General features: G+C 39.3%; 1 protein-coding gene across 4 annotated transcripts in view; it reads right to left on the bottom strand.

Moving 5' to 3' along the window:
* IFT81 (intraflagellar transport 81) overlaps positions 1-11,094 on the bottom strand; it is a 49,282-nt gene extending 38,188 nt beyond the window's left edge. For 3 of the 4 annotated variants that reach the window (XR_004409305.2, XR_004409306.2, XM_009970337.3), the window contains exons 1-7: positions 10,612-11,093; positions 9,691-9,794; positions 8,877-9,057; positions 5,860-5,949; positions 4,694-4,759; positions 4,265-4,375; positions 2,925-3,009 (exon numbers count right to left, since the gene is read on the bottom strand). Coding sequence is in view for 2 of the 4 variants with exons in the window: in XM_009970337.3 (XP_009968639.1) it covers positions 2,925-3,009; positions 4,265-4,375; positions 4,694-4,759; positions 5,860-5,949; positions 8,877-9,057; positions 9,691-9,794; positions 10,612-10,755 (781 nt within the window). In the remaining 2 variants the exon portion in view is untranslated. Of the gene's footprint in view, positions 1-2,924; positions 3,010-4,264; positions 4,376-4,693; positions 4,760-5,859; positions 5,950-8,876; positions 9,058-9,690; positions 9,795-10,611 lie in introns of all 4 variants that reach the window. The other variant, XM_033008216.2, reaches the window with a different exon arrangement.
* Between the last annotated feature and the right edge of the window lie 3,296 nt (positions 11,095-14,390).

The raw sequence follows: 14,390 nt of genomic DNA, 5'->3' as shown, positions 1-14,390 counted from the left end.
GTAAAATTGACAGAGATCAAGAATTTCAGTAATTCATTTTGTTTCTTGGCATTAACAATTTGTGTTTGTGCCAGCAGAGATATTCAAAGAAAAAAGATGGCAACCTTGCTGAGAAAGCATGAGCTAGGTTATTCAAACTCTAGTGGTCAGTGTTAATAAAAATATTGTTCATATCCAGAACAACAACACAAAAAAAGTCAGAAACAGCAAATTCATGCTACTTAGTGCTACCAGCAGCAACTGCTTCTCTGTAGTTAGACAACACACTGAGTAGTGCTAAAGTTAATAAACAGGAAAGGAGCATACTGTGGAAACCAGTATGATCAATTTTAGTCTATAAAACATCTCATAACAATCAACTGGTTTTCATGATATAATATTTAGAAATACAATACAAAGTATTCTAAGTGTTAAAAACCTACTAACCATAAGCTGTATTTTCCTGGCACAGCTAAAGCTGACTGATGCTAATTGCATGTTAGTGATACTCATGAATATGTGCTAGGTGCATCCCTTAAGAGTTCCTTTACATTTCTTTATCCTAAACTAATTTTAAGCTAAAGTAATCAAAGCAGCATCCATCTGAAAGACAAACAAAAAACCTTATACTCATTAACAACTTCTATCATTTTATCTTGCATTGGAAGTTAAAACATCTGAATATTAAAAACAGAAGAAAATTATTTTAAAGGAAAGCAACTTCCAGTGAAAATCCACACCTACCAACCAGCCACTGAATTGCCAGCATACAAGCTATACTGATACTAGTCGGCAGCTGAGGGACCAAACTGCAGCCAAAGGGAAATTTTTGAAATAAAATAAATTGTGCTAACCGTAGACCAACAAAGCTTTTAAAATAAATGGAATCCTATTCAGTGCACTGTGGTCACCTAATTTCAATTATTTAAAAAAACACAGTTGGCATTGTGTAATTGCTACTGCAGGCAGTGTCTTTGTAACTACTATGGGGAAAAGCAATTATAAAGCTAAGTCCTGAAGTCTTTGTTTGGGCAAAATTTCAACACAAGTTTTCCTAAGTAATGACTCCAAGTTTTTCTTCAGAACATCCAAACACTTTTTTTTCCCCTGCAAGCAGGACTCAAGATAAGGAAATTAAATATGTTAACTTTATTTTCATGTCAGTGATTAAATGACACATTTACTGGCTTTTTATTATGTTACCTTTGCTTCTGTGAACTGAACCCATTAAGTTTCATTTGGCCTTAAAAAAAACCCCAGGAACTGAAATAGAAATGTTGACACAGCTTTGCTGTATAAAGTCTCCGATAGCTACTGCAAAAATGGAACAGTTATAAAATCCACTGCAGGTCCTTTTGAGTAAAGAAGATAGTTCAGATACTCTTTTAGTTCCATCTGTGGTTCAGTGGCTGATGAGCATCGTAAAAAAATTGAAGTAAAATTACTAAGTAATAACAACACAATGTGGTTGTGACTGAAAAAAATTCTCTAATTCAAAACAGCTTCCAAAGCAACTGGAATATTAAATGTACTTGAAAGAGTAGGACAATTACTGACTTTACTAAGTTTAAATCAATAGTCAGATTCTATCATTTTGGAAGTGATTTATACATATAATAAAAATCATTCTATGGCTTTTTTTATCACAGAAAGTTAAAATGCAACTGGAAAAGCCCTGTGAGAAGGACCATTCTGAGTCATATACCTCCACACTACTTTACATGCAGTAAAGTATTTCCCTATAAATCAACCCCAATGAACAGCACATAAAACCTCTATCAATCCTGTGATGTGTTAATAACCAAGTGCAAGAGACAAACTGAAAGAGGTTAAGCAACTTGCTGAAGATCACATACATCTGAAACACTGAACCCTAAACCATCTCCCAGTTTTGTTGTCAAACTGCCAGGCTCCTCCTTGTTACATTTGCTTCAAAGTGATTAAATCATCAGAAACCTAGAGGTTGTCAAATTGTAGCCTTTGGAGACAGTTACACACTGATGTGGTAACTGCAATTCCCTCCCTCCTGCTAGTTTTATAAATGATCAAAGAGTACTCACTTACTCCACAAGTAATATCATTTATTTTGCTGAGGTTATTTGCAGACTGAGATATCACTGAAAATGCAGAGAAGCACTCTTGCCATGTTAATATAATACAACTCAATCAGCTACAGTCGTATGAGAACAAAGTAGTTTCACACATAAACAGATATGTTAATCCATAAATATATAGGCTTCAGTATATACATATCTAATATATAGACTTATAAACATAATCATATATAACTGTGTGTATGTCTGCATATATAATCCATGATCTATTAAAAAAGCTTAATTAGGAAGTAGCTTTATTTTCATACCATACAAAACTACAACACAAAACTGCACTACAATAAGAAACAGGCCTTAAAGCTTTTCGAACAAATATTTTATAAAAGGTAACTAGAAAAACAAGCCTACAGTGAATAAAACATAGTATTTGATGTATTCATACATTCATTGAGAAAATTTTTAAGAAGCGGTATTTCACCAATGTCTAATTACAAATACAAAAGGCATAAAACCTTAGAAAAGACAAAGTTCTGATTTAGTAAAGGGTTTCTGCTTTTTCCAACCATTGTAGCTCCAACTGTTTTTTACTTGCAGACTATTAAAGTTAGTATTCAGCATTTAACTGGTTTAAGATTTTTTTAAAAAGTAGACCTCAAAAATATGACTGATATCATCTGCCCTTGTGATTCTCTCCCTGGCTTTTTGTGGCAAGACAAGTTCAGGCTTAGGATCTCCAGCATGTGCCTTTAGAACACAAGTTATTTCTTTCTTTAGATTCTTTTAGGTTCCCATGTGCTTTTTGGCACTACCATATTACTGACAGCCATCCAGTTTTGATTTCATTTCTAACAGAGAAGTGTAAACTCCCAGACTTTATAGAATACTACTTACTTTCAGGTTTTGAATCCACTACTGCATGATGCATCTCTTTCAGCTGGAGCTGTACTCTTTGTAGTCTCTGCTCTGTGTGGAACAACTTTTGAGAGAGAATTGGACACACATAAGTGCATTCCTTTGCAATGCATATTCAAACTACTAATACTAAAACAAGAGTATCAAAAAGAATCCCAAATATAAAAAGTGGTAGCTATATGCATCTGGTGATTACGTTTCACAAGGGAACATGCCAAAACAAATTTTCAACAAATGGCCTGGGTTTACATGTTATTCTCCAGTGTCAGTTAAGGAAAGTATTCTTGCACTCCCAAGTGATATTTTCTCTATGGCAGAAGTTCATTAAACAATTTTTCAACCAAAAATATGAGTGGCTTAAACATCAGAACAACAAAAAAAAGACAGCAAGAATCAGGATTGCAGCAGATAACTATCCTTATCCTGCAGTTCTTCAGTGCAGCTGAGTTGTCACAGTCATCCACTGTCCAACTTGAGAGCACGCTGGAGAGCTTCTTGCCAAACAACACCCAGTTGATTAGTATTTCTGTGATTTAGAGAGATGTGTACTAAGAACTGGAATTAGTTGGACATCTCATTCATTTTGCTTGTGATTTCACTCAGGTTCAAAGACCCAGCAGCTTGAAAGCCTACTGATTCACATTGATTCCACATCCAGTTGTTGACTGCAATACTAGAAATTTGGGCTTTTTCCCCCTTTCAATACAGTGTTGAAGTTCACGCTACAAAATTTGCTGAGAGATATAACAATATGGCACTGGATGTTATTAAAGTATCTTGTTTTGACAACATAGCTCAAGAAGAAAACCCACCCTTATATCCAGATGTCAACTGCTTCCAGTGCTTCCTAGGACATCATCTTTGTCAAACTCAGGGAGCAAAACCCCAAGGTTGTTTCTGAAAACATATTCCCCTACCCAGTGAAAAGCCAAGGTACTCGCTGTGTTCCCCAGCTGCTGAAATCTCAACACAGATGCACAGATATACAAATAAAACTAAGGAAACATTTGCTCACTACCATAAATATAAAGAATTCTCTTCGGGTGCTACAACAGTAAGTCATGGAACATTTCCTGGGACTGCTAAATGATGATGTCAGTTGCAGCTGAGACAGCCAAGTACCTTGAATGAGACATTCAAAACTTGCAGGGTCAAGCCTCTTCCCTTAAAATGTACATACATATTTTAAATGGGATTTAATTTTCTGGTATTGGGAGAAGCTCTGTACTGTTGTTCCTGATGTATTTTTTTTCAATGCATGATTCCCAAACAAACATCAACAGCTATTTATTTTAACAGGTATGCTTTTATGTCAGTACCTGATTTTTTTGTTCTTGTTTCTGTTGAGCCAAAGATTCTTCTCTCTCTTTTTCTAAGCGAAGCTGTCTTGCTATCTCAAGCATTCGTTGATGATTTTGTACTGTCTCCACCTACAGCAAGTGGATAAATAGTGCATGTTACTGTCAGATAGTTGAGAAATACACTAAAGAGATCATATGTCTCACAAGCCCACTTAGCACTTCCCTTCCATACATGTTACTACTCCGAAATGACAGCAAAGCACTGGACTCAAGATTCTTAAAAGCTCTGGACTAACGCCTAGGGAGATTCCCTGTGGGTCAATTAGTTATTCAATTCCTTCCCAGACATACAGTATGTTTATCTTAATCCTTGTTTGCATTCCAAAATCAGAGTTGCAAGCCAAGGATTATGACACTGAAATGTAACAGTGTTACTTCTCTTATTACCCTCTTCTTAAGACGCTCTACTCTTTTGATGAGTTGATCTTTTTCCTCTTCCATTGCACTGATGTCCTAAAAAGCAGAAAAAAAATAGATAATATTAATTTATTTAAAATATAATACAGATTGGACTAAACTCTGTTCAAATTAATATGAAAATCAGAATTCTCTGAATATACTGAAGCAGTTATAATTTTATTGATCTATGACCAGAACACCCAGGATTTCAATCTCTCTTTTCTGTCTTGCTTCCCCCACAGTTCCTACCCTCTTTATGCTAACATTGCTTCATCTGCATCCCTGAATATTAGTGTGAACATTTAAAGTAAAAGCAGGTCGATTTCTCTAAAATAAAACCAAACAAACAGAAACAACCAAGCAAAAATCAGCATGAATTCTACATCTGATGTAGTCAGACATATGTTCTTAATGTTACCATCATTACCCACTTCCTGGCAGACAATTTTGCATGACATTGCATACGAGTGATGTTTGCTGCCACTTTATTAAAATTTTGTTAAGAGACACTTTCTAGTGTTAAAACATGTATCCGATTATTATTCTCCTTTAATCCTATCTTACAACAGCAGGATTCCAGAGATTGATAGTTATAAGAGAAAGGGAAATAAATTCTCCAAATTTAGGCCTTATCTCAACATTTGCTTAGCTTGTCCATACGTCTTACTGGAAAGCTGTACCCCATGCTTCAATATTTTGTTGAAATGGGGCAAATATCCGTCCTTAACACCTTAGCCACACAGGATCATAATTTTTGTTGACTGAAGCTCTTAATTAATTCAACATCCTCTGAAATTATTACCCTATATCAGTAAAGCAAAAGGCTTTGTATCAGTTTGCATTCACAGGAAAAGGAGTTCTAATATTTGAAAATCATGCTGAACAGTCTTGGCAGCCTTGTTTCCCAATCTGCTACAGAAAGCTCAGTTCTAAGCATGAGCGAGGATTTTCTAACTGTTTGCCAACAGAGAACAGTTTCAAAAAGGCAGCTGCAGTGCCTGCCAGCTCTGGCCTCTACAACTTATACACTGCAATGAGTCCACAAAACCAACAAAAATAAAACTGACATTCAGAAAACAAAACAAAACAAAACAAAACAAAACAAAACAAACCCCACTAAACAAAAGTTGTGCAATTTTGTCAGATTTTTTTACCCTTCTTATTTCTGCAGTAGATAAACCAGATGTTTTGAGCTGCTCACACTCCTTATGTAGGTTTTTAAATGCTTCCATCAGTTCTTCATACTATAAAATGAAATAAAAATCATTCAGAATGAGCTCTGTGTCTAAGGATTTTCAGATCAACATGTTGCTTTACTACTAAGTCAGTAAATATAGAAATAGAAACATCGTGAGAACAAGAATTAAAGGCATCTTTTCATCACAAAAGCTTGTCAACTTATAAAGCAAAAATAGAACATCACAGTGATTTATCTTCCATTTGAAGGTACACACAGAAGCATCACAATTTCTTTACTATTTTCACCTCTTCTTTTGTAATAAAAAGTGTATTTTCAAAACAAGAAAACACGATGTTATCTGAAAGGGACAATGCTATATTAACAAATTATTCTTTCTTACTATAAATCGGTGTATATCACATACATAAATTTATCAGCCCAAAAAGGAAGAGCTTAATCTAACAACATGCTTGATCGAAGCAATGGGGCTTGAATTTATAGAGCACTGAGCTTCAATCCAGCAAAACGGTCCAAGAGCACACCTGACTTAACATGTGAGAAATAGTTTTGACACATTGCATAATCATGCCCTCAGTATATTGAAGAGATTGATATATGTAGTTCGGTAGTTAGAAAGAAGTAGACAGTGCGCTACTTCCACACCGGTACATTGCCCACCAGTAATCTTAAACTGAGAGGCAGTGTGAAAGTCTGTGTGGGTAGAGAAATAACAGGGGACAGAAAGAGTTTAGAAATATGGATAGGATATAAATTTAGATTCAACTCTGAGAAATGCAAGCTGAGATGTAAGGGACGATAATCTCCACAGAAACAGCCATTCAATGAGATGGAAAAAATCTAAAAAGAGAATATCAAGTCACTTCTTACATCCTGGAAAGAGCAATTGATATGAACATTGAACACAAAATGGCAACAGCAAAGGCCAGTTCAAACAAAAGCATCATACCCCCAAGCAGTGAAGCAGCAATTCTATTCTACAAACCCCTGGGGAACCACTATCCAGAATGCTCTGTTCATTTTTGTTTGTTTCAGTATCAGGCACACACTGACAAGCTGGAACAAATTTTAAAAAATAGCAATAAAATGGCTACTGAGAAGGAAATAAAATAATAGAGAAAGAGCTTGACTAAATGGCAAATAAAGGTATGATAAGGTATGCACACGCTGGACAACGAAGAACGAGTTACAAAGAAGTAGGAGTAAAAATGCAACTGGCCTGCATTATATCACTTAGGCATTATAGAAGTTATATACTTTAACAAATACTGAAATAGCAGGTAGTCTCTGAGTGACTATATTCACGATTGGTGATGTCCAACAGTTTTCCTTTGTGTGGGTTCCCAACCTCTTTCAAAAGGGGAGTTTAGTAAGTCTTTTCCTTATTGAGACACAACATTTCAAGACCAATGGCAAGATTCAAACAAGGGCATAGCACAGTTTGCTATGCAGGGGAGGTTTCTCACTTTCACCGAATAAAAGCTGCAGCTACCCCATGCACACTCAAAATAAGAGAGACACTCAAACGACCAAAGAACACCCAGGTTCCTATAGGGGAAAGAAAGAATCCTGGTGCCTGGGAGCAGCTTATTGAAGGCTGGACAACGAGATTTATGCCTGAAGTTGCTTACTTCTTAAATTATATACTGTAACCAATCCGATGTCTAAATCGTAACACAATTGGGAAGGTGGCAAGTATTCTGAGTATCTTGTTCCAATAATTCACAGAAGTACATCTGAGCTTGACTCTATACACCCGTAAAACTTGACCATGTTCTAAGATCTCCCAACTCTCATATTTGATAAGTTTCTCTTAAAAGACACTATTGCAAGCCTGTATATCTAAATAATTTAGGCTAAATTCTTTAATTCATTAGTATCTAAATATTTGCATTACATTAAGGCAGTATATTATCCCAGCTTCTGTTTTGAATTAATCAGCAGGGTATTAGTTTAATAAGATGGTTATATTACTGTAATCCCAAAAAGGAATACATCTTACGTAATGGAAATAATGGAGCTGGATATTTATACATATTAAGACTGTGACATATCGAAAAAAACATATAATCTGCATTCCTTTCTCTCTTTGCTACCTCTGCTTAGTTATTCCAAGTTATAAATCCAATACTGTTAGCAACAAAAAAATAAGATTAGTCTATCTTCAGTCAGACTATACAGCTTTGCTAGTGCAGTTAATAAATCGAGTTCTCCGTTACAAACATTCAAAACCACTGTGATTTTGCAAGTCACTATACATAATGAAAGGCATAGAGAACAGGATAAAAATTAGGTAAATATGTACCTCAGATAATACAGATCTAAAAACATAACTTTGGTTCACTTTAAGCTTTACATTTCAAACCCACCCACTCTGACTATCTAAAATCAACATTCAATGCTCACAAAAGAAGTGGGAACATAATGAGTAGGAACATCAGCCCAGGAAAAAGAAATTTTTTACTTATTCACAAAAAAATAAACGGTTGAAGCACAAGTGGGATAAGGCTAATACAAATATTAAATGGCGCTAAAATACTATACAATCAATTCACAATTAGGAGACTTTGGCTTTTGGTCAGGACATTTTCTAGCCTAGTTTGAAGTGGTAATTTATAAAGTTAAAAATATCCATGTTGTAGTTCATAGGGAAAAAAAAAATGTTTAAAAATTAAGAAATAAAAATCTGTCTTAGCCAACATAGCTCTGAACATTATTTAGTACCCAGTACTTAATGGGCTTAGAACCTTTTAATGCAATGCTACCTATTAATATACAATTTCAGGGTTATTGGAAGAAAGGTGGTCAAGACATATAGTTCTTATTACAAATCTTTGCCCACCCTTGATTTTAACATGCTCTTAACATAACTCACTTGAACATGTATCTCAATAGTAACTCCCCGATTCATTTATTCCTCCTCCTACTGGCAATTAATTAATGTAAAATGTTGGCAGTCATGAGAAATGCTACCTGTTTGTTGATGTCAGCCACAGTATCATCCTGTAGGAACTCTGCTGGCACTTCCAATTTTACTAAGAAACGTGCCAGGTACGCTCTTTTCTTGAGTTCATTGGTCCGCTGAAGAAGCCAGTGTAAAACAGGATGAATTACAGGTTTGCTTCCAGTCACTAACCCTTGGCGAAATACACTCCTATACAAAAATAACAAAAAGAAAATAGTAATAAATCTCAAAGAACATTGGTTTAGAACAAAAAATTTTCAATATTTTCACATTCCCTCTCTAATGATTTTCTTAATGCTGTTAAAAGAGAAAACACTCATGATGCCAGTTTGCTATTTATGATCCCATTTCTGCTACCTTGACACAGGTAAAAACCCCATAACACATCAAAACGCTAAAGCCAGCAACAACGACTCTTCCTTTTCAGCGATATTCTTCGGGAATAAAGGCAATGTGGGAAGAGTGTGGGTTTTCTGGGTTATAACCTGGCGCGGGAGGGTGCAATCCAGCCTCGGGCAGCTGGATTTGAGGGATGGGGAAAAGATCCGACCCTTCCAGTCGAGCGGCACCCTCTCCTGGCTGGCTCCGCTATAGCAGCTGCTCCAGCAGGGCCGGAGGGGCAGCCTACACCTGCAGCAGCCTTCTGCCGACAGCCCCTATACCATATTCTATAGGGACAAGAGAGGAGTTGTCTTCAAGGTGTTAAACACAGCCACCGGGATACTGGAGGTCAAAAATACACACAACCACTGAATGAAAGGTCGTTACCACATAAGCTGTAAAAGAGGTTTTACTGTTATGTGTAGACAAAAAGATACTTACAAGTCTGATACACTTCCTGGAGGTTTGTATTTAAGGATCCCAAGAAGACTCAACATTCTTTTAGCTGTTTGTTCCGGCAGCTCCTCTCTAATGTCAACAGCATGCTAAATAGGTTTTTTTTAAAAAAAAAAAAAAAAAAATAATTAACCACTGTTTGTCCAAGTCATGTTAATTAACTAGCAACGTTAGAAGAATTAACTTTATCCATTTATCACGATATGTCAACAAAGTGAGGTCCTCCATATGGAACATTCTTTTTAACACCAAACTTCCATTCTCTTCTAATGGATTTTTCTCCAACATGTGTATTCAGGTAAACTGATTCTAGATATACGTTCTCCCTGCTCATGAGACCTCATCTATGCAAACAACCTGACTTCTTCCACCAAGTCAGAAATCCCAGCACGGCCAAGCACACATATCTGCACCCCAGATGTATGAATGATCCCCTCTGATCTTACACACACTTTTGGTAGCCTCAAAGGAGAGGGATCCAATATCTATTGCATCAGATAAATCATGAGGTGCAGTTCTTGATCAGTTCCTGCCCTGTTGTATGTGTACAAAACAGCCTGGCTTTTGACTTAAGAACACGGTGGTTATCAGTATGAGCCAAGTTAAGATCTGTATCCTAATTCCCAATGAAAAATATACAGTCATCAGTCTCTGGGGGACAGGGAACCAGTATCCTTGGCCCAAGAAACGTTTCCTGGTTTGCCGAAAACACACAGAGGTATAGACAGAAATGATTCTTGCTGGGCACACTTATTTCCAGGAAGATTCATACAAGCTATTTTGGTAAACCAAACATGCCACAAGATTATACAGAGCCAAACCTAAAGAAAAGCAAATTTCTGTGTCAAGCTCACTTAAGATATTTGCAATTAGACAGGTCTGAGCACCTCCAATTGGCTTCCTTACCTTTGGGTCAATCTCCCCCAGAACATCATTGAGCAGCTGCAACAGCTGCATTGACTCTAAGGAGTCAAATGTGATTAAATTGTAGTTCTTCCTGAAGGGCTCCTGATTGAGCTTCTCAACAATGAACTGGATTTGATCACTCATAATCGTGTCCTGGAAAAAAACCTCTGCAGAAAAGACAGAAGCGATCGCGAGGCCTCGGCGGGGCTGCGGGGAGCGCGGGTGGAGGCACCACCTCAGCGAGGCCCACACGGCAGCCGGGAGGCGCTCAGCTGGCACCGAGATCGGCAGGGCCCGGCCCGACCGCCCCCCTCAGCTCGGAGGAGGTGGCTGGGAACACAGGAACACACACACACACACTCCGCGACCTAACGAAGGAAACTCCGGCCCCTCACAGCGGCCTGAGGCGGCCGCGGCCTTCGCCCCTCAGCCCGCCCGCCCGCGCGCCGCCTGGTTACCCTGGTAACAGTTGCCAGGGCCGGGGCGGTGGCGTCACTTCCGACGCTACAGCGCCCCTTCTGCCAACGCGCCTGGAAAAGGGCCGGGGGGGGGGGGGAGAGGGGCGTCGCGCATGCGCAGAGCGGTAGGGAGGGAAGCGCGGTCGCCACTGGCGCTTTGTTCCCGGGCGGTTCGTTCCCGGGCTCTCCCGGCGGAGGGCGGATCGCCGATCGCTGCCCTTTTCTCGATTGTTTCGTTGCTCTTGCAGCCGGCTGCGGCCTGAGAGAAGGCAACGCGGCGCTATGCCGCGTCGCGGCCTGTCCCGGGCAGCCCTTCCCGCCGCGCCTCTTCGCCGGCCCCGCGGGGCTCTGGGACGCTCAGTCTCCCTCTTCCCGCCCTCAATTGGGGTTTTGATCCACAGCTCCTCACCGCAGGGCAGCTGGTTGGCGGTGCCACAGCAGCAGGCCCCTGGTGTGAGGCAGCAGGGGTAGGGGCAGCACCACTGCGGGTGGGTTTAGCTGCTTGGCTGTGGTTGCTGTTGGTGATGCTGGGGGTGCACTCCACAGCCGAGGCTCTTGGGCTTCTTCACAGCATAAGTGCTCTTGATGCAAGGAACGGCAGAAATAGGTTTGAGATTCACTCTTTAAAGTATATACATAGCTTTGCAGTCTCTGAAGAGGGAGGCTGTTGTCGCATGTGTAGGAGATGTACAAACAGATTGATGCAGTTACCCAATTAAGATTTCTGGCAGTCTTTGGCAGCATAAAGAGATGGAAAGTGTGGCTGATGTACATATCAGGTGAATAGTTACTTCATTTCTTTGAAATGGAAAAATGCACAGAGGATCCTTGTGAAATGGGAATGCCTGTCCTATGCCCAGGCTTCATTAGGGACAAATGGAAATTTCATGCCCTTGGGGTTGAACATCAGTTGTCAGTGTGCCTCAAAGTAGCAATAAATATGATAGCTATGCTAAATCTGAAACAAGGACAGGAGCTTCAAAAAAGCTGTTTGTGAAACGGGTATCTCTCAATCTGTAAGTTTTTTGTTGCAGATCCTTCAAAACCCATGCTTAGGCCTTAAATAGATGGATTTTGGAGCCCCTACTATTGCAATTAGCTTCTTGGATAGTCTTAGAATCCCATGTGAGTCCACAGATGATGGATTAAAATATGCAGTGAGTCATATTAAATTGGTGCCAATTGAAATGCACAGGTTGTAAATCACTGCAGAATTTGACTCAGTAAATAGCAATCATAATACTTCACAGTTTTAAGCACCACGTCTCTCTTAGGTTATCTCCCTTTTTCTTTCTGAGGAACAGAAAACACTTCATAAAATACTTATTTATTGGTACTCACAGGAAGCCTGAAAAGCGACACTGCATTGGTGTCCTAGTTTTCAACTGACTAAACTAAGTTCCAGAGGGGATGGATGGGTTGCCTGTGATTGTGCATGAAAGCTGTGGTAGAGCCAGGAACATAATCCAAGTCTCCTGACTCTTGGATTTGAACTTCAAAACCAGATCATGTTTCCTTTGTGCTTTCAGTCTGTATATTGACCTTTAGGAATCATATTTACCTACAAATTCTCAGAAGAGATGTACTTTCTCTTGACATGCTTTCCTGGTATTGATTACACTTTTCTTCTGATGAGTATTTTGAGCCTGTAGAATACACAGAACAAATGAAAATGGTATTTCCTGTGGAGGTGCTGGAGGCCAGGTCTGCTCCCCACAGACCACAATAATAGGTAATAGGAAGAGGTGAATGCTAGAGAAACACTGTTTCTGAAAATACTGATACACCTCCTTTCTTCAGACCTGGGTGCAGAGGAGAGAGCAATTGTGCCCACAGTGCTGAGGATGGAGAGGGATCTGTGCTGGGTACAGCGTGCAGGTGCTGCTCTGAGATTCTCCTTTACATCAGACTATTTCAGTCCCCACACCTAAGAAGCAAAGGAACATTCCCCTCTTCTCATCTCTCTGTAATGTTAAAGAGGCAACAGATAAAAGGAAGGATGTCTGAGAAAACACCAAGCTAAGAAAAAAATTAAAAAGATGGTGAGATCGTTTCATTCTGTTGTCGTGGAAACCCATGAAGTCTGTTCTGACTCTTGGGGAAGGAGACTTCCATGGCCAGATGTCATTAGATCTGAACTGGCTGAGCTCCAGCTTGATGGCCTGTTTGAAATCTCAACTGATTGAAGGCAGGAGCAAAATCATACATCAGAGCCCAGTTCTACAGGACTTCCCAACTTGGGGAAAGCATGTGGGATCCTGTGTCATCCTTAAAGTTGTATGTTTTCATGATCCTTTCTTCCAACAGTTTTAAGCTGTTCATACGTGGAGCCCAAAGTAGCCATACTGCTGCTCCAGGCTGCCCACGTGCTGCTTGATATTTACAGTCTGTAGTGGTGTCTGAATTTTCAAACTTACTGCTTAAAAGAAGTTGAGGTTTAGCTCAGTGTCTTGACCTCTATATTACAACAGAATCTTCACAGACATAAAAGAGATGATAGCCTTCAGTGCAGCCTTGGAAATATACAACAGGAAGCAGCCAAGATACTTGTTTGATGCTTAACTTGTCTGAAATTATCTTTGTTGGGGTGATGTGGTATCTGGATTAACTCTTACAGAATGGGACGCCAGTGTTCATATATATATATTTTGTATAATTCTGGGGGCATTTTCCAAATTCCCAAGTTAGTTTGCATGGAGAGTGATACAGAGTTTCAAGCAAAGTTTCCTCATGACACAAGAGGAATTATAACAGTTCATCCTATAGTTCCACCCAGTTCTCTGGATAGGGCTTATGTTTTATATCGCTTGGGAAAGGCTTATGGAAGCTGCTTATTGAAAAGACAGAGGCAATGTGCAGAAAAAAGAGAATGGAGCCTGCAAATAAACTATCCAGAGCTCTTTAGAGCTGCAGGCATTGCTTCGTTACTCCCTCCTGACTTTCTCCTCCCTTTATAGCTACTGCTGTGTGAATGACTGCCTCGCAAAACTGTGAGAGAGCTCGACCATACAGGCCAGCAAATCAGAGTGGAACGAAACCTGAGCAAATCAAAATCATGCTCCACGGGCAAAGAGAGATCACCTTATATGGGAACAGCATAAGCAAGTTGAATACGTCCAGCCGAGCTGCTGAGGTCAGATCCCAAACAGATGGAAGATGTTAATGTGAAAACAAGAGCATTTAGGAAGAGAAGAGACTTACTTCTACTTTGTTTATGCAATCTGAGCCCTCTTGTTTGTCTCTTTTATTATAAATATGTGTATGTGCACATAAGTCTGACTGTGTTATATTAAAAATCAGTTTCTTTGTGGCTATTCTAAC

Source organism: Tyto alba, unplaced genomic scaffold, assembly GCF_018691265.1.
Source record: "Tyto alba isolate M040663 unplaced genomic scaffold, T.alba_DEE_v4.0 Super-Scaffold_44, whole genome shotgun sequence".
Taxonomy (NCBI): Eukaryota; Metazoa; Chordata; class Aves; order Strigiformes; family Tytonidae; genus Tyto; species Tyto alba.
This window is presented reverse-complemented; position numbering and strand designations above follow the sequence as displayed.